Source organism: Boeremia exigua (assembly GCF_020726555.1).
Source record: "Boeremia exigua strain MPI-SDFR-AT-0100 chromosome Unknown C7974scaffold_12, whole genome shotgun sequence".
Lineage (NCBI taxonomy): Eukaryota > Fungi > Ascomycota > Dothideomycetes > Pleosporales > Didymellaceae > Boeremia > Boeremia exigua.
Window position 1 is genome coordinate 1,428,652 of NW_025763529.1, and position 18,076 is coordinate 1,446,727.

At 52.4% G+C, this 18,076-nt stretch overlaps 6 protein-coding genes across 6 annotated transcripts; 4 read left to right on the top strand and 2 right to left on the bottom strand.

Annotated features, from left to right (window-relative positions):
- Positions 1–127: 127 nt before the first annotated feature.
- Positions 128–2,452, bottom strand: C7974DRAFT_63485 (uncharacterized protein). The gene is made up of 2 exons (XM_046146994.1): positions 1,965–2,452; positions 128–1,835 (listed from the first exon to the last, which is right to left on the bottom strand). Exons 1-2 carry the CDS (start codon positions 2,171–2,173, stop codon positions 167–169), a joined length of 1,878 nt encoding a protein of 625 aa, XP_045992963.1. The 5' UTR covers positions 2,174–2,452; the 3' UTR covers positions 128–166.
- Positions 2,453–2,967: 515 nt separating this feature from the next.
- C7974DRAFT_63619 (RNA polymerase II transcription factor B subunit 4) lies at positions 2,968–4,468 on the top strand. The gene is made up of 3 exons (XM_046146995.1): positions 2,968–3,138; positions 3,187–4,071; positions 4,121–4,468. The coding sequence occupies exons 1-3, from the start codon at positions 3,093–3,095 to the stop codon at positions 4,309–4,311; spliced, it is 1,122 nt and encodes a 373-aa protein (XP_045992964.1). The 5' UTR covers positions 2,968–3,092; the 3' UTR covers positions 4,312–4,468.
- Positions 4,469–6,287: 1,819 nt separating this feature from the next.
- Positions 6,288–8,682, top strand: C7974DRAFT_63951 (ammonium transporter-like protein). Its single transcript, XM_046146996.1, has 5 exons — positions 6,288–6,613; positions 6,664–6,728; positions 6,780–7,034; positions 7,089–7,763; positions 7,812–8,682. Exons 1-5 carry the CDS (start codon positions 6,500–6,502, stop codon positions 8,230–8,232), a joined length of 1,530 nt encoding a protein of 509 aa, XP_045992965.1. The 5' UTR covers positions 6,288–6,499; the 3' UTR covers positions 8,233–8,682.
- Positions 8,683–8,766: 84 nt separating this feature from the next.
- Positions 8,767–10,552, top strand: C7974DRAFT_403744 (ethanolamine kinase-like protein). Its single transcript, XM_046142872.1, has 3 exons — positions 8,767–8,896; positions 9,036–9,328; positions 9,381–10,552. Exons 2-3 carry the CDS (start codon positions 9,046–9,048, stop codon positions 10,370–10,372), a joined length of 1,275 nt encoding a protein of 424 aa, XP_045992966.1. The 5' UTR covers positions 8,767–8,896; positions 9,036–9,045; the 3' UTR covers positions 10,373–10,552.
- Positions 10,553–10,986: 434 nt separating this feature from the next.
- C7974DRAFT_403748 (heterokaryon incompatibility protein-domain-containing protein) lies at positions 10,987–13,022 on the top strand. Its single transcript, XM_046142873.1, has one exon. The coding sequence runs from the start codon at positions 11,016–11,018 to the stop codon at positions 12,642–12,644; it is 1,629 nt and encodes a 542-aa protein (XP_045992967.1). The 5' UTR covers positions 10,987–11,015; the 3' UTR covers positions 12,645–13,022.
- A 9-nt stretch (positions 13,023–13,031) lies between these two features.
- On the bottom strand, positions 13,032–16,650 carry C7974DRAFT_63973 (cutinase transcription factor 1 alpha). The gene is made up of 4 exons (XM_046146997.1): positions 16,125–16,650; positions 15,698–15,873; positions 15,139–15,647; positions 13,032–14,982 (listed from the first exon to the last, which is right to left on the bottom strand). The coding sequence occupies exons 1-4, from the start codon at positions 16,364–16,366 to the stop codon at positions 13,252–13,254; spliced, it is 2,658 nt and encodes an 885-aa protein (XP_045992968.1). The 5' UTR covers positions 16,367–16,650; the 3' UTR covers positions 13,032–13,251.
- Between the last annotated feature and the right edge of the window lie 1,426 nt (positions 16,651–18,076).

The following is an 18,076-nucleotide window of genomic DNA, read 5'->3' on the forward strand; positions in this document are numbered from 1 at the left end:
AGAATCGTGACTGCCTCCGAAACACGCCTCACTCCAGAAACACGCTGTGCATACTTCGTATAGAGTGCGTAGGGTTGTTGCTGTGATTATGAGGCGTGGATGTCACTGGCATGTTTCAAGTACCAAGATCTTGTGGGAACGCACTACGATATCTCAATACATATCCTTACAGATGCGCCTGGTCCTTCAGCAATGCCCAGGCACGTGCTGCAGTCGCGAGCAAGCCCTGGAGAGCATTCAACAATACCGCTCTGATGTCCTTGACTTCCATCCCATGCTTGCGCCAGCGGTACACACCCACGATGGCGAGGGTCATACTGAGCAGGCGCAATGCTCTTGTCCGTCTAATTCTCGACGTGCCCCTACTTGTGTATGCGATGTTCCAGTCGCCGTACTTGGGAAAAGCACATCGTCGCCAGAAATCGATCTGAGTGTATGGATACACAGTCGAGTTCCAGCCGTCCTTGGTGTAGTACCATGATGAGCAGCCGCTTTGCCAAACAGTGTTCTTGAGAGCTCCCTGCAGCTCTCTCGTATAACTCATCTCGGCTTCCTTCTTAACGTCCACAGTGCTTGCTTCGCCGTTAAGAATAAGCTTGATGAAGTTCAAGCTGTAGTTGACCATGTTCTCGCTGGCCATTACAACAGAAGAGTGACCAGTTGCTGTGTTGGGGCCGAAGATAAGGAAGAAGTTGGGGAAGCCATCCATTGCTGTTCCTTGGTAGGCCTGCGCTCCACCTCGCTCCTCCATGACCTCGACCAGGTCTTTGCCTTCCTTTCCTGCCACACGAATAGGGTGCAGCCATCGAGTGGTGTCGAAGCCGTTCGCAAGCACGACCACATCAGCAGGGACTTCTCGCTCAGGGTAGTCTTCCTTCTTTGCATCCTTAGGGTAGGTTGCGCCAGGCCCAAGAATGACGCCGCTCTCTGTCAAGCGCGTCAGTGGCATTGTTGTCAACTCGATCTTGGAGTCATTGAGGCTCTTCAGCCAGCGCTTATCGAAGATTCTCCTCTTGCAGCCAACCCCATAGTCTGGTGTCAAAATCTCGTGGTACTTTTCAGGTACGGTCTTCTTCATCCACGCTAGAGTATTGGCTTCATAGAGCTTGCGGTGTTTTTCCGCATACGGAGTGTTTGGGAAGAGCTTGAGAAAGCTTCCCTCAGCACCAAGAAAAATCATGAATCGAAGGAATCCTCTTAGCCCAGGAATAGAGCCCAAAACCTTAGAGCTATTCTTCTCCCACCATTCATCACCACCAGGCGGGGTTACCGAAGGCACGACCCAGGGCGGCGATCGCATAAGCTGAGTGACGGACTTCGCGTTGTACGGGGCATGAGGGAGCCTCGGGACGATTTGCGCAGAACTGCACCCCGTACCGACGACGACTACGTTCTTGTCCTGCAGGTCGACGGTCTCGTCCCATCTTGCGGAATGGAAAACTTTCCCTTTGAACCTGTCTAGGCCAGGAATCTCGTCGGGCCAGCCTCTGGGTTCGACAAGACCACCCACACAGCTGATGACAATCTTTGACTTGACAATCTCCGTCTCAGAATACACGGCGTGTTCACCTTTTTCTTGCACGACCTTTGCGCGGTCCTTGTACGAGAGGTCGCCCATGCCTGCTGTCATGCGACGTAGTGTGACCTCCCACAGCTTCTCGTCTTCCAGCCATCTGCAGCCTGCGACGTCGGTGTTGCATTCGATCTTGTCAGTAATGCGGTAATTCTCGCATACTTCGTGGTAGTATTTCACGATCTCACGCCCAGGTGGGTAGAACGAGCGCCACTCAGAATTTTGTGCAAACGAGAACGAGTAGAACATCGCTGGCACGTCGCTATCGGAGGTTAGCAACGATCACTCGTGGTGGATGATCAGTCGATAATGTCTTTGGAGGGCTAGCAGCAATGCCTCCCCTTGATGGCTGAAGACGTCGTTGGTTGTAATCGTATAATTGAAGACTTACCAAGCAATTCCAGGATATCTGTTGATCCACCAAGTGCCTCCAATTCCTGCTTGTCTGTCAAATACACGGAACTGGTCGAATCCAAGCTGCTGCTTCAGCTGACAAGCCATGGCAATGCCAGAGGCTCCGGCACCGATAATCACGACCGGATAGTACGTGTATGCATCGTGCTCGTAACCGTTGACACGGCGGATGGTTTCCGATTTCATATCGTTCTCTGCAGTAAGATAATTGATACGCTTGGAGGTGAAGTGTGGTTCAAAGAATCCAGTCAAGGAAGTAAGGACAGTAACGCAGGACGACGGACTGTCTAGTAAACTATGGAGAACCTGCAGGACCAAACGTCTGTGACACTGTACCTATTGCTGATGTCAGATGGGTGGAGAGACTTAGGCATGTTAACGGCGGTGCGATCGACGTCGCTCAGGGTCCACCGTGAGGAGACGCGTAGATGATGCCTCGGTTGCAACGAGTGATCCATCTCGCATCGACCACATCTCCTGACTCTACTCCTCTTACTAACGAGCAACCTAAAGTTCGGATGTCTGGGCCCGAGGGCCGATCGTCATTGGCCATGTCCCGATGCAAGCATCTCTGGAGACAACTTGACGGAACTGCACGCTGAGCAGATGTGCAGTGCTACCACCATTATGAAATACCGAACACCTCCGGAACGTCGCGTCGCAACTGTCTAGACGAGCTTGCGAGATACCATAGCGCTTATGTGGCTTTGACGTTCCAGTAAGATGATGGTACACTGGTCCTCCTGACCTTCCACCGTTGTGAGAATCGCTTACACAGCGAGACGTTGGTGTTCTGCAAATAGCTTCTTTAGACGAGGGAGCATCAGCACGTGAAGCTACTATACTGGCATCCATGCGAAATCAAGCTTAATGGCTCTCAATTCGAAATGCGTTTCCACATGCCGGCGCGTCATGCAGGCGCGCACGGCCAGAAAGTGTAGCTCAGTCGCGACTTCCTCATGTCAGACAAAGCACCAGCAACTGTTCAAACAACAGATCAACTACACAAACGTTGGCGCAATAAATTGCCAGGTGTCATGCTTCTGACCACTCTGTAGTCGCTCGTTGTCCAAGTCCTCGAGCTGATAATCTTTGAAAGGTCAAGATGAATAACATCGACGGCTCAGATCGTCATTTGAAGACCGAAGAAGGTCGAACTATCCTAGGCCTCGTGCAGTTCTTTAGCTGACTGTAAACAGCGCCACCTCCCTCTCTGCTCGCGATCGTACTCGATACAAATCCCCACGCATGGGCACATCTAACATCGACGCTCTCCCTCTCAGCCGCCCTGGCCAACATACTCATCTTCATCAACGCACACTTGGCGTCCGGAAACGCAAACGAGGTAGCTGTCATAGCGGCACACTCGCACAAGACAAGCTTTCTGTACCCAACGAAATCCGATGCACGATCCATACCGAATGGCGAAACCAACGGAAACACGAATGTGAACGGCAGCGCGGCTGGGGGGTCATATCAGGACAGCCCCAATAAGTACCGACCCTTTGCCGTTGTGGAGAGTACTATCTTGCAGAATTTCGCGAAGCTCTTGGATAAGACAAACGAGAGTCATCTGGCCGCGACACCAACGACCCTTATTGGTGGTGCGCTGTCACTCGCCCTCACATACATCTCGAAGTCCACCCTTCTACATGCGCCAGTCGCCTCGGGTACCGAGAATGCCATGGCGGCCCTTGCAGACGCTGAAAACATTCACGTCGATCGTGTGTCTCTCACATCTCGCATACTCATCGTCTCGGTATCTGGAGATCTCGCCAACCAATACATCCCAGTCATGAACTCGATCTTCGCTGCACAACGGAAGAAGATCCCAATCGACATCTTGAAGTTAGCTGGTGATACAGTCCTATTGCAGCAGGCTAGTGATGCAACAGGCGGCGTATATATGAAGCCTGAGCGGCCAGAAGGTCTGCTACAGTATCTCATGATGGCATTTCTACCAGACGTAACAGCACGTGCAAGCCTGGTGGTCCCAAGCGCTGGCGGCGTCGACTTCCGAGCAGCTTGCTTTTGCCACAGGAACGTTGTCGATATTGGCTTTGTTTGCAGTGTGTGCTTGAGCAGTAAGTGATCGGGTTCCTCTGTGCCGACCTACCAACTAACAGTACGCAGTTTTCTGCAACCCCAACCTACCAGACAATCTATGCCTCACTTGCGGGTCATATCTGTCGTTACGCGCCGCACTGACTAATCCGCCTGCTCTGATACCCAAGAAGAAGAAAAAGAAGAGAAAGGTTGGGACTGACACTGCTACCCCTGGAGGAAGCACACCTGCAGGATCAAACACACCGTTACACCCTTGAAGATATCGTAATGGTATACGTCGTATGTATAATGCCTGAGTGGAAAGCAGCGTTTAGATTGCTCTGGCCCCCTTCGTCGCGGGTCAAAGCTCAGGTTCTCTTAGGCACGGCACCTGCGCACTGCGCCTCATGCTATGCCGTTTCATGAGATCTTCACAGGTGTAAGCACAGTACAGACACTGGTTCCATCGCGTTGGATCCAGGATCAGGCTACGCTGTAACATCTGCGCACGATACATCGCTATTCAGATGAAGGCGAGTGAACACCCGAAGTATCGAGCCGGAAAGGAGCATGTCCTTCATCGGACGACCTTATGGCTATGACAAAGCCGCTACAGGATCAAACCATTACACGAGCACAGGCTCTATCATTTCGGTACTGCAGAGTGTGTGGAACCTTCGATGAGCTTCAGCGGCGCACACACCTATATCAGAAAGTTTCCATATCTCGTGATCATGATATCCTTCTCTCACCGTGGCTTTTGGTTCAAGGAGTTCAAGTGCAGTGGCCCGTGACACGTGAGGATCTTTCACACGTGGGTACACGCTGCACCCAGGCCACTTGGCACTCTCGTAGGGTCCAGTCCATGCTTATCGGTTGAACTGCAGAATCACAATTGACATGCTCCATTCAAGTGCATAGAAGCGCTCTAATGACATAGAGCCCCTGTGTCTTACCAAGTGGCTGGTTGGACGTGCCTGTGTGCAGTGAATCACAGAATTGATCGCCCTTTCAATTCAAAGCTCAACAGTAAGCAGCGCTTCCGGTCCATCCGGATACTAAGGCACTACGATTCAATATTTCAAAAGATCGGGTGTCGAAATGTGCTGCGGATGTTTAGGATGCAGACACGGCAAGATATCTCCTGCTTGATGGGCCCCTGAAGCAAGTGCTCAGGTCGTAAGCACGTTAGATTCGACAATGTCGGAGGCGACCCAAAAAAGCAAACCTTCTTGGATGTTTCTAACACCGCCTCCGTGCGCTCGTCCTGCAGCACGTATCCTGGTGAAGGCATGAGCATATGAGAGCAACGGGGGGCCTATGAGCTCGCTTGCTTGCCCGTTGAAGTTGCGGTCCGTCCGCGGGGTGGCTTGGAGGTTCGCATCCGGAAAGGAGTATTGGGGACTGAAACATGTCGACGGTGCTGATAAGCCTCTGCGAAGGCCGTCGGCCATCATGCTCGCCTCGAATTAGGTACTTGCCATGGTGAAGGGAACGTCCAAGCCTCTGGGCAGTTCAAGATCTTCACAAAACGATGCAATGGGTGCTCGAGACTGAAGTACATCTTTCATATACTCAAAGGCTGTTTCGATCGTCGTCCAAAAGAGGCGCGCCCAGAGATATGACCCCTGTCCCAATTGTCCCCATGTCGCCTCGGAACATCATTCGAGGCGGGCGAAAGATAAGGAATTCGTGCACCTCATTGGCTGACCAAATTCGAGCATTGTGCTCTGCCAACGCGCTTGTCATTTTCTGTCTGCACCTGCGTGAGCTGCTGCAGCCTTCATTCCGGCAATGTTAGAATTAAATGTACTAGAGCACATCTGCTCTGAGTGGCCCTTGGCGAGCTCCGAGCCCTGTGAAGGCGCATCCCACGAAGTTGGCTAGCGGCACGCCCTCCGTGATACCAACCGCATTACTAACGCACATTGGCTGCCTTCCCTCACTATCTGACACCCCACCGCGTGGCTTCTGGCGTCTTCTGGGGTCGATGCTTGTTCTCTCGACCGCGTCCGAGCTTCGCGGGACATAGCCAGATGCATGAAGGCGGAATGACAGGAGCGAGAGCCATTGTAGTTATAGTTATATACTTATCACGCCCCTTCTAACATGCCCAGGCGCGATCCGTCGTCAGCAGTTCCTTATCTACCAGTCTTTCGTTCTTATTCTCTTGAAGCCGCTGATATTCAGCCGGGTTCGCATTGTCCATCTTTGCTTTTCGCTGTACGGCCGGCACGCGCCACTTTCTCCGAGATCCCAGCACGATTGGAGATCAGCCGGCGCAGACCTTCAGCACGCGTCTACCCACTCCGTTCTCTCTCTCGACGCCCGTAATTTGTACATATTGTGTAGGCCCTCGTGCACTACTTTTCAGCTCTCCGCCCCTCATCTCGTTGGCTCCACAACCGCCTGCTCGGATCCCCCGCATACTGAACAGAGTCACGACTACTATAAAGGATCGCCATCATGGACCCTGTTTCCTCTGGCGCGGACCCCACTACGCCCCTGGAGGTATTTAACAATGCGACCATTGCTACCGGAGGCGATAGCAGGTTGTACAACCTCAATGTCTTTTACGATGTGAGTTGATCGTGTGATGGGACTGCTGGATGTGGGGCTAATGCGACTAGGCGGGCGATATCGCTTGGATGCTCACGTCTACGGCGTTGGTGCTGCTCATGATTCCGGGAGTTGGGTATGTTTCACCGCCAATGATTTTGGCACGTTTGGGCTGACGCAGTGGTAGCTTCTTCTATTCTGGACTCGCGAGACGAAAGTCCGCCCTCAGTTTGCTATGGCTGAGTGTCATGGCTACGGCGGTTATCAGCTTCCAATGGTTTCTTTGGGGTTATTCGTTGGCTTTCTCGCACACAGCGGGAAAGTACATCGGTAACCTTGATAATGTCGGATTGAAGGACGTGCTTGGTGCTCCGTCTATTGGAAGTTCGAGAATTCCCGACCTGATGTTCTGCATCTACCAGGGCATGTTTGCTGCTATCACGTACGTTGATTCCTTTCTCGTTGCATATTGGACGCCTACTAATTATGTTCACAGTGTTGCCCTTGCTGTTGGTGCCGTAGCAGAACGTGGTCGCATGCTTCCTTGCATCATCTACATGTTCGTCTGGTCAACTCTTATCTACGATCCCATTGCCTGCTGGACCTGGAACTCTTCTGGTTGGGTCTTCCAATTGGGCGGCCTTGACTTCGCTGGTGGCACACCTGTCCATATTGCCTCTGGTACTGCCGCTCTCGCCTACTCATACATGTTGGGTAAGCGTAGCGGTCACGGAACTCAGGAGCTGAACTACCGTCCCCACAACGTCACCCATATTGTTATCGGCACTGTCTTCCTGTGGGTCGGCTGGTTCGGTTTCAATGCTGGTTCGGCGCTTTCTGCGAACTTGCGCGCCATAATGGCGGCTGTGTGCACAAACCTCGCTGCCTGCGTGGGCGGCATTACATGGTGCCTAGTCGACTACCGTCTGGAACGCAAGTGGTCGACAGTCGGCTTCTGCTCGGGTGTGATCGCTGGTTTGGTCGCGATTACACCTGGCTCTGGATACGTACCTCCTTGGGCAGCAGTTGTCTTCGGTGCTGTTGGTGGCGTTGCTTGCAACTACGCAACTAAGCTGAAGTACTTCCTTCGCGCCGACGACGCTCTTGACATCTTCGCCGTCCATGGTGTTGGTGGTTTTATCGGCAACATCCTCACCGCCTTCTTTGCTGCGTAAGTTGCTATTCTTCTCGCTCTATACGCATGACTAATGGCTCCCAGTGATTACATAGCTCATCTCGACGGCTACACTGTCATCCCCGGTGGCTGGCTGAACCACAACTGGGTGCAACTCGGTTACCAGCTTGCCGATTCGCTCGCTGGCGGCGCATACTCATTCGTCGGTACCTGTCTGATCCTCGGTGCACTTGACTTCATTGGCAAATTCGTGCCTGCGCTCCGCCTGCGCGCTACAGAAGAAGAGGAGGCCCTCGGTATCGATGATGTCGAGATCGGTGAATTCGCGTATGATTACGTTGAGCTCACCCGTGAACTGAAGGTTCAAGATGACGTGGACGAGGGCATGTCGATGCACTCACTGCACCACAGCGGTGCTGGCATGGCAATCACAAGCCACCACGAGAAGAACCAGGGGTCAATGGACTCTGGGAACCAGCTTGCTGACTGGGCTCATCGCGCGTAATGAGTCCAGTCCCTAGCTACTGCTTCATTCCTCTTAGCGTTGCGTTCGCTCTATACCATCGAGTCATTTATTCCTAGACTCGCACTTTCTGGCGGATGTTTGGAGCATGTTTTGTCTTCGTAATGTAGTATATGGGTGGATGAATTGTATGCCACAAGGCACAGTTGGCGATCACCCACAGTCCGTTGATGTGACCCTTGCAAATGTCTTGGACGAATCTGAAAGAGCCACTGCCGTCATTACCCGTGTCCACCTTGAATGTTCATTGTCACGTGCCAGGGGCTACCGAGCCAATCGGCAAGTCAACATGCATAAATCGAAGCTCGAGCGGTGACGACGCTCTGCAGGTCGTGTGAGTGCGCATGACAAGCCACAGCAGTGGCAAAGCCGGTCTTGCCGCGTGGACAAATGGACTGGCTTGTCGAGGCGGTGTTGCACAAAGGCGCAAGGCCGGGAGGGGACAACGTCAGAGGTCGAGGGAAAAGACTGTGATTGTAGCGCAATCAGGGTCTGGTGTGGCTCGTGTGCGGGGCTGTAGCGCGCGCAGGGGGAAGGTGCCACGCGACAGGGCCGCGGTGTTTCTGTCTGCACTGTGCTGTACTCCTGTCTTTCTCTTCACTGCCTTTTTTCTGATTTGAAATATCTGCGACAGTCCAACTGTGCTGTGAGTGCTCCAATTGACATTGTGTGTCTATCACGACAACCTAGCACCTCATTTGTCACATGCTTCGAGGCGCCAATTTCCCTCTGTCTTGTTAATTTGCACACCGCCATCGTTGAAAACACTTCCTGACGACCCTCAGAAATAGCACCATGAATAAGTCGCAGTCGCCATATGACACGCTTCCGCGTATTGCTGAGTATTACGACAACTCAAACTCGCACAATTCGGCGCTTCACCTCATTCTTACACTGCGACCCGACTGGCGGGAGACCAAGGATACAATCGAGTTTGTGCGGTTTACAGACGGGATCACGAATACGCTGCTGAAGGCGGTGAACAAGCTGCCAGGTCTGTCGACAGCAGAGGTGGATGAGGATGCGATACTGCTGCGAGCATATGGCAAGGGCACTGATGTGCTCATAGACCGTGAGAGTAAGTCCTACGCACGACTCGTAGCATGGAATGTAGACTGACAAGCACGCAGAAGAGACACGGTCGCACTGCCTCCTTGCTCGCCATGGCCTCGCACCCCCGCTCTACGCCCGGTTTGAGAACGGTCTTCTTTACAAATTCGTTCCAGGCAGCGTGTGCTCACCTGCTGACCTGCGACGACCAGATGTATGGCGTGGAGTAGCTCAGAGGCTTGGAGAATGGCATGCCACATTACCAATTTCCAGTATCAGCAGCACGTGCCCAGCTCCTTCTCAACTTGCTCCCAGCAACAAGCGTGCTTCCTTGGTTGCTATGGCCCAGCTCACGCCCGGCAAGCCTGTTCCGAACGTGTGGACAACTATGCAGAAATGGATCGATGCGCTCCCAACAAGCACCACCGCGCAAACGACACGCCGAGAGCAACTTACTGCCGAACTCGCTTCCTTGACCAACCTGCTGGGTGACACGCCTGGTGTTGGTGGCTCAAACCCATTCATCTTCGCTCATTGCGATCTCCTCTCCGGCAACGTGATCATCGAGCTTTCACCATCGTCCGCATCGAACTCACGTCGTTCTAGTTCCTCCAACGGGTCAGAGGAGCCTGAGACGGCGGCGGCACCAGTGTCCTTCATCGACTACGAATATTCTACACCTGCGCCCGCCGCCTTTGACATTGCAAACCATTTCGCCGAGTGGGGTGGTTTCGAATGCGACTACAACGTCTTACCTTCACGTAGCGTACGCCGCTCCTTCCTCCGCGAGTACCTCCGCAGCGCCAGCATACATTTGAATCGATCGCACACTGAGGCAGAAGTTGAGGAACTGTTTGAGCAGGTCGACAGGTTTCGCGGGGTGCCGGGCTTCTACTGGGGTATCTGGGCGCTGATCCAGGCACAAATCTCGCTGATCGACTTTGACTACGCAGACTACGCTGAGGTCCGGCTCGGGGAGTATTTTGCATGGAAACGAGAGGTCAGCGGTGAGCGAGAAAAGTCGGGAGAGGCCATGCCAGAACGGGAACGAATCTGGGCTAAGGAGGAGTAAACGATTCGAGATGGAAACACTGATTAAATTGGCGTTGGGAGCAAGCGAGCGATTCAACATGTTCAGATAAGGCGCTAGATGCCATGCATACCGTGCCCACTTCATCAGAGGGGCACTCCTCACCTTCTCATATTAATAGTACATCTAAGTAATACAAACACAAGCAGCTTTGTCACTCATACCCGCAGGCCTTCTTGGATTCGTCGTCGTTGTCCTCCACATTGGGCCCCCCTACTCAGTCAATCATTCCTGCCGGGCAGCGTTTGAAGGCACCAGGTTACACATTTATTCACATGCAAACTCATACGCATCCCAGCGTTATCTGATTGCGAGCGTTCAAAATTCACACCTCTGCTTGTGACACTACTTCGGCGCAAACAAGAGTTGTGGCCTGCAGTTCGAATTATCATTGGTGCGCACTGGAGTCAGGTAAATCCTACCATCGGACAGGTTACCAAGCGATCGGAAAGGATCTGGAATGGTAATACCTATTTGCAAGGATTGACAAGAAGCGACACCGATAGGTAAGCAGCACCGCCCCTATGCATGTAACTCGGTTAGGTAATCGATGGCGGACCTCAGACGCAGCACATCTCAGGATATGTTAGAAACATCCACCTACACATCCTTCCAAGCTCGAACGATGCATTTGACCAACCAAAACAAGGACTGCGAAATAAAGGTTACATCGGCCGGTCAATTGAAGCCTGCATCGACCTATCAAACTCTGAACACTGCTCGAGCAGAGATCAGGCTTCTTTGTATTCAGCCAGCCTTGCTTCCGACCCAGCCTATATGCTGCAGCTTGAGCGTAACCTCATTCGACGTCGATGATACAGATGACCAAAGACTCGATTATGAGGCCCTCTCTTACGTCTGGGGGAAGGACTATCAGGACACTCCCATCTACGTGGATGATCAGCCACGAACAGTGACTGTGAACTTGTACCAAGCCCTGAAGCATCTACGCCATTCTCATCAAGCAAAAATTGTGTGGATCGATGCACTTTGCATCGATCAGGGAAATCTGGTCGAGCGTACGCATCAGGTCCCTCTGATGCGTCGAATTTATGCGGGAGCTACCAAAACAATACTCTGGCTGGGCCCAGATATACGTGAAGAGTACTCTCTGGCCATGGACTATTTAGAATGTCTTGGTAGTGATGAAACCCTGCATTTCATCCCCGGATTGGGCCCATATGCAGAGGTGGAAGGCAAGAGCATCCTGTCTCCCGCAGTTCTGGACGCGGTCGAGCTCTTCTTCCGCGATCCATGGTGGTCGCGTGTGTGGACCGTTCAAGAATGGCTGAAATCTCAGCATGCAGTCTTCCAGCATGGACACCGGCAAATCGATAACAGAGCTGTGCGACGAGCCATACTACACTACAGTATACACGTAGCAAACGCCAGCTGTTGCAAAGAATTCCTGAATTCACCTGAGTCCCGCCGAGTGTTGAGCTTCATTCAGCCGCTGGTCAGGACGGATGGTGCAGACAAGACTCGTTCTCTGGTATACATACTCAGTCATTTCAGAAACACACGTAATGCTACTGATCCACGCGACAAGATCTATGGGATGCTCGGCCTTGCCTGTGATAGATACGAGCACGCAATCACTGTGGACTATACACAGCCAATCGAGATGGTGCTTGAGAACGCCACATTCCAGATAATTAAGGCGACTTGTTGGCTCGAGATATTGAGTCACGTTGGCATTGGAGGAGAGAATATCGGTATTGAGACAGAGGTCGTCCACAACGCCACTGCAGAAGAAACAGGCTTACAACTGGACCTGCCCTCGTTCGTCCCAAACTACACTTCAATCTACGAAGACAAGGCATTCAGCAGTCGGATGGCCCGATTACGCGTATTGCGTTTGTACAAAGCATGCAGGGACGTGTGGGCCGTCGACATTGCTTCTGCACCCGGTAGTCTCCGACTGAAGGGCATTTTCGTTGACGAAGTCCTTGACATATGCGAGCCATCAATACCCAGCGGCCCAGTTCCATCCGCCGTGGGCTCACACTTTGATTTTGACCCCGTCACTTATCTCCAGGAATTGCTGTCGATGTTGGGACTGCACAACTCCAATAAAACAGAAATATCGCGTTTCCAAGATGTAGACATCTGGCTCGCCCTCACTGCCTCCATCCATATGCTTTTGGAATCAAAGGAGAGCAAGACTCCGACCTGGTATCGTCTTACGCCGGACGGAACAGAGATACTAGAGTTGACTAAAAAAATTAAAGGTGTGGATAGTAGACGCAAGTGAAGAAGACACGTATGAATCGTACAGGGACCACGAAAGCATAATGGAATTCATGATGTCATTTTGTCTGAATTTCAGTAGAGACTTTGTCATTACTCAAAGAGGCCGATTGGCGTGGTGTCCTCGAGGGTGTCAGAAAGGCGACGTCATCGCAGTACTTGCTGGTGGAACCGTGCCGTTCGTTCTACGGGAGACTGGAAATGGGGGATACCGGCTGATCGGTGATGCTTACGTCCACGGCATCATGGATGGAGAAGCAGTCGATGAGATGGAGAAGAGTGGCGGGGTATGGCAGGATGTCACATTGGTCTGATTTATGAATCAAGATCACACAAAAGCTGACAGTGTGTAAGCCGGCCAGAATATGTAGCATGTGTATCACGTTGCACTGATGATTGCACTTTTCTTTACTGTTGTCAAAGATATCGTTTCCTAGTCGCTACAATCGCACAATAAAGATATAGACCGTGTCGTAAACGTGTACACATCTGAAATTACGTGGATATCATCGCACTGAAGCAGTCTTGCAACCAAAATGTTGCGCAAGAGACCAACTTTTCCAATTCCATTCTTACCCAAACGCCCATGAAAGTCGTAATTCGTCAAGTGCTTACGCGTCAACTGCCAGTCCATGTGTCGTTCCGAGCCAGTCAACGTCCCCCAACTCTGCGGTCAGCCCCGCGCCGTGGTCCAGCGCTCCTTCATCGAAAGTAAACGTCTCACCCACAGCGTCCAGGTTCAGAAGGGAGTCGAAGTCGCCATCATCGAATTCGTTGTTAAGTGGTAGGCTGGAGAACAGGTTCTCATTGTCTTGGTGGAGGTTGATGTTGGAGAACGGGTTCTCGTTCAGGCCCATCATGCTCCACTTGTTCAGCGCATCGATAGAATGGTGATCTTGTAAGGACATGCTTTCGGGAGCAGTGGCGACAGTAACAGGGGTGTCTTGTGAGATCGTGATAGAAGTCATTGTGTGGTCGTGATGCTCGTGATCCGAGTCCGGTGGCGTGGATGCGAGGAAAGTCTCGAGGCGGCGAGCAACCTCTTCATCGGTAACATTCGGCTGTTGGCCAGGCAGTTTCTCGAGAGTTGCCATGTTTGTCGTGCCAGTGTCGGGCGGAGGAGTAAGGGTGGAGCGCTGTTGTTGGTGGGAGGCGGTGGTTGCATTGACCATATCGAGACGGCGACCGGCATCGACAAGATCTTCAACAGAGGTTACGGGGCTAGTCTTAGGCATTGGTGAGGTCTGAACGGAGTCGGGTGCCACATGAATACCGGCTTTACGGATAGCAGCTTCGAGGAAGGCCACAGAGTAGTCAGCTGCGGCGTAGAGGTCACGAAGTTTGCCCATCACAGCCATGCATTGGCAGAAACCACGGAGAGAGCTGCGGCGCGTCTCTTCTTCAGGTGCCTTGATGTCGAGAAGATGGATGATGATGGCTGGCAGAAGGACTGTAACACCAGTGGTAGGTAAATACTTGACCAGTCCGCCCGAGTCAAGACGTTGTGCTATCGACGTGATTGCGGACGCAGCGCGGCGAACGTTGCGTCGTGAGGCATCGAGAATGTCGGACTCTACGTCGTTCTTGGATGGTGCACTGGCCGGACCGCCATGGGAGTTAGGTAGGACTTGCGGACGATGCAAGGCTGACAACGTTGTGAAGAAAACCATGTGTAGCAAAGAGCGCGCTAGATCAATGGCTGCCTCGCCTGAAGGTTTGTCTGTGTATTTCGCCTCTTCAGGTAAATCATTCACCCACTTTTGCAATTCTTCATCGCAAGTCTTGACCTCGCTAGTTGCAGGGTCAAGCTTCTTCGGAAGCAACATCATCGTCGTACGATCATTCTGAAGACCGTGGTTGTTGTTCAATACACAGTATTGTTTTGACAGGACGTGGGAAATGCAGAGACACAGTCGCGCTTTCTCGATGCACATGACAGCTAGCTGGCGCTGACTCTCTACATCTCTTGCGACTTTACAGTCAGCTGGGATGCATGTGATTGACTCGGGGATTGCTGCTATCTCGAAGTCATCCAGCGTCAGCATGGGAACATCGAAGTCTTCGGACTTTATGCGTGTAGGTCTCCGCATGCCAAGGGCGATGAGACGATCTCGCATGTAGGTGGACCACCAGATGCGTTTCCACAGCTTGACACGTTTACTGTCCAAGTTGGTATTATCTGGGTTGCGGTGGAGACCAATAGTGTGCGCTACGGACGTAGCCACGCCCATCCAGTGCCATGTGTCTTTCTGGTCATCTGGGGTTTCGTAATAGTAGGTCAGAAGAAGCAGGGCCTGGACCAGTGAAACCCTGTCAGATTCGTAATCGAAGTCGTACAATATCTGTCCTCATTGTTAGCGGTCTATTCGTCGAATGAACGATAAAGCACTCAGAACGATTTCACATGCTAACATGTGGTCAGGATCGTCGGAGGTCCGAGACCCAACCTCGGCCGAACAGCGGAGATTCAAAAAATGTTGCCAAGAAGGTTCACCTACTCTAGTCTTCTGGAAGAAGTCCTTGCGAGCCTCTTTCCGCGTAGCGTAGCCTGCAGAACGAAGATGCGACATGTCGACAAATGCCGATCCTGCGAACATGACTGCTTGGAAAAGAATTAGGCTGACTTTTCCTTTGCTTCCATCTGAACGGTCGACTACAGTCAGGAAATCGTGCAGATCCAAAAGTGGCATATATGGGTGGACGAATTCGATGTAAGCACGCAGCATCTCGCTGCGAAGTGCCCCTTTCGGCACGGTCAAAGCGCCCTTCTTTTCAAGGTAAGATATCTCCTCGGGTCCAATCTTGGCCGGTAGTGGTTTGATGTAACGAGGAAGTTGACCCGAGGGAAGCTTCTGGCCGAAATTAGAGAAAAAAGGTTTCCCCTCATCATTGGAGAAAGGTGTGAATGGGAAAGTTGGGAGGCCATTGATTTGTGAAGTGACAGACATGCGGCGGTGTACTTCTGGAATATTGGGAACGGAGAAATTGCGATGTCCATGGATTTGATCTGCCCGTCTGTCAGCGTACATGACCAAATCAAATATCAACGCTACGCACATATAGAATGAGGAACATGCTCATTAATGCGACTCTCCGCATCTTGCGATGACCGCGACGAAGCAGCATTCAGCGACTGAGCGCCATCGAGGACATCGCGGGACGCTATTTTACGAGTTACATTCGTTGTTGTGGCGGTTGTCTCTGTCTGTGCATCGTCGTCTTTGTTCCATTTCCTACATGAATCAGCATGCGGTTCGCTCACGGCTGAGATCGAGATTGTGCTGTGGAGGCTAAAAGGCTGGATGAATGGAATGGGTTGGAGTGCAATCCGCAAGTGGCTAGTTCAGCAGGAGCGAACACCAAATCAAGTGTCGGCTGTCAACAAGCAACAAAGGTGCGGAGATATCCCTTCATCAAGTGCAATGTTGTGGAAATGTGCTTTGTGGGAGGGGCTGTCGGATGCTGCACGGGGTGGGTGACTGACTTCTTGCGCCTGCTCTCAGAAACAATGCAATCAACTTCGTCCAATCGGCAGTTCGTGCAGGGTGCGCCATGCTCTGTGACGTTGCACCGAACTTTTCGAGCCCGACAACATTGGCACGCTTTCGAAGCTCTTCGTTTTACTGAACGTCCAGTTGTGTTTCCATCTAATCCGGCTGTGTTCGCTTTCCGTTTCGGTGGCTGGGACTCCATGTGGTCGGACGGTGAGCCGGAATAGTCGGACATGGCTGCAGTCAAATGTCAACACTTGACGTCTGTCAATGCAGTTTTTGGTAGAAGGTGGGAAAATCACGACTATCCGCGCGCGAAGGGGTCTGGGGAAAGGCTACGATTATGTACTCCGAATTCCGCAAAAGTGGATTCCATACCTGGGCTAGTCGTGTGCTCAGGGCGTGCGGACAAGCCGCGATTCATCATAGTGCCCTTGACCCTCATGACGCCTGGTACGTCTCCACCGGGGATCGTTAGTGAGTACCCCAGTCCCCAGATGCGGATGGCCGGCGCTCATCCTTGGCGCTTGGAAACCGCCGGTGCTTCTCGGATGGCCTCGGGACAAAGCACACGCCTGAGAGCGAGACGCGCTCTGAGTCGTCAGCAGCTTCCACATTTGAACACACAGAAAAGATGCCGCGGCTCATTAATCTCACCAAAACTGGTCTCTTGGTGATTTTGATGTTTCGACTCGGAGGAGCGAGTCAAGCGGGCTGTGGGGTAGCCTACGTGATCGATTCACGCATGGCGAGTTTGGATAGCTCGAGTCGTTCGAGTCTGGAGCTGATCTTCACTGGTGAAAAAGCGGAAATGGGTTCCCTGCTGTAACATGATTGGTGTCAGAAACGCGGAATGCCAACGGACAGACTAGACGTCTCTGGACCAGACAGCCGACCTCGAGGCCGGTGTTCCAGACACGTGACGCACCAACACGGCTTGCGTCGTGAAAATTGCGGCTTTTTGTTCGCAGCGCTGAGCATACGATCGGAGGGATCCACTCCCCCGAAGCACTGCGCCCCGGACATTAGCGTTCAGCGGTGGATTAGGTGGATGCCGTTTCCCTTTGATGATTGCTGACCGCTTCATGCTGTAGTCGGAGTCCAGCCAGACGCTGCCTGGCAAGAGGCTCAATATCGGCGGTATTTGACAGATCGTGAGGTCTGGGCGGTCGGACCCGTTACGAGAACGCAGGACTAGATGGCGGTGCTAAACGTCAAGTCACCCGCACGAAATATGCGGGGGAGATGGTCAGGGGCAAGCCAAGCCAAGCCTCCACATTTACACACTTACGTCCACACTTCAAAAGCCCACAGTACATGGACGCTTACCGTTTCGGCTTTCGCTCGGAAAACTTCTCTCTTCACGAACCTAGACTGAAAGCAGGCCCTGAAAGGTCTAAGCTCAGCACAGCTGCACAGCATACGCTGTCGATCGATCAGCGGGCGAGTGCCCATCGTTACTTGGCTCGCCGAATTTGGGCAGTCTCACAACATGATGAAACACGTGAAGCTGACAATTAAGCCCCTCCTCAATGATCGAAACAGCATTTCCCATGCTCGGAGTCGCACTCCGCACTCCGATCACCGACAAGTCCTGTGACGTGCAGTCGGAGGGTCCGTTCGGTACCTAGTCTTGACTTTCCACGTTGTGGCTTTGCAAGACCGCACCGGCACGTTGGGTATTGATGACTCGACCATTGTGACGAATCACCTCAAACTTGACATCACAAACAAGGGTCTTCTCCATGCCACCACGTTCGACTCGATGCGAGCTATGCAGCCTTTTTGTCTTCTGGATCTGATATCTTACATCTGACAGCATTCTTCTCGAGTCCATCCGCGGAAACCCCCGGCTTAGTGACTAGGTGTCACGAATAGCAGTCGCACTACCAATACGCGCGCGTGTGAACGGACCATGACCGACGTTGCATTGCTCGATCCGATC

What these genes read in the sequence shown, in the direction of transcription:
- C7974DRAFT_63485 (XM_046146994.1), bottom strand. Translation starts at nt 2,173, where the DNA reads ATGAAATCGGAAACCATCCGCCGTGTCAACGGTTACGAGCACGATGCA. An exon ending in AGATATCCTGGAATTGCTTG is followed by an intron (nt 1,836 to 1,964) that starts GTAAGTCTTCAA and finishes AACCTCCGATAG; the next exon opens with CGACGTGCCAGCGATGTTCT.
- C7974DRAFT_403748 (XM_046142873.1), top strand. Translation starts at nt 11,016, where the DNA reads ATGCATTTGACCAACCAAAACAAGGACTGCGAAATAAAGGTTACATCG.
- C7974DRAFT_403744 (XM_046142872.1), top strand. Translation starts at nt 9,046, where the DNA reads ATGAATAAGTCGCAGTCGCCATATGACACGCTTCCGCGTATTGCTGAG. An exon ending in TGTGCTCATAGACCGTGAGA is followed by an intron (nt 9,329 to 9,380) that starts GTAAGTCCTACG and finishes ACAAGCACGCAG; the next exon opens with AAGAGACACGGTCGCACTGC.
- C7974DRAFT_63619 (XM_046146995.1), top strand. Translation starts at nt 3,093, where the DNA reads ATGAATAACATCGACGGCTCAGATCGTCATTTGAAGACCGAAGAAG. An exon ending in TCATTTGAAGACCGAAGAAG is followed by an intron (nt 3,139 to 3,186) that starts GTCGAACTATCC and finishes GACTGTAAACAG; the next exon opens with CGCCACCTCCCTCTCTGCTC. An exon ending in TTGCAGTGTGTGCTTGAGCA is followed by an intron (nt 4,072 to 4,120) that starts GTAAGTGATCGG and finishes AACAGTACGCAG; the next exon opens with TTTTCTGCAACCCCAACCTA.
- C7974DRAFT_63951 (XM_046146996.1), top strand. Translation starts at nt 6,500, where the DNA reads ATGGACCCTGTTTCCTCTGGCGCGGACCCCACTACGCCCCTGGAGGTA. An exon ending in ACCTCAATGTCTTTTACGAT is followed by an intron (nt 6,614 to 6,663) that starts GTGAGTTGATCG and finishes TAATGCGACTAG; the next exon opens with GCGGGCGATATCGCTTGGAT. An exon ending in GGCATGTTTGCTGCTATCAC is followed by an intron (nt 7,035 to 7,088) that starts GTACGTTGATTC and finishes TTATGTTCACAG; the next exon opens with TGTTGCCCTTGCTGTTGGTG.
- C7974DRAFT_63973 (XM_046146997.1), bottom strand. Translation starts at nt 16,366, where the DNA reads ATGTCCGACTATTCCGGCTCACCGTCCGACCACATGGAGTCCCAGCCA. An exon ending in TCTGAGAGCAGGCGCAAGAA is followed by an intron (nt 15,874 to 16,124) that starts GTCAGTCACCCA and finishes TGATTCATGTAG; the next exon opens with GAAATGGAACAAAGACGACG. An exon ending in GCATGTTCCTCATTCTATAT is followed by an intron (nt 15,648 to 15,697) that starts GTGCGTAGCGTT and finishes ACAGACGGGCAG; the next exon opens with ATCAAATCCATGGACATCGC.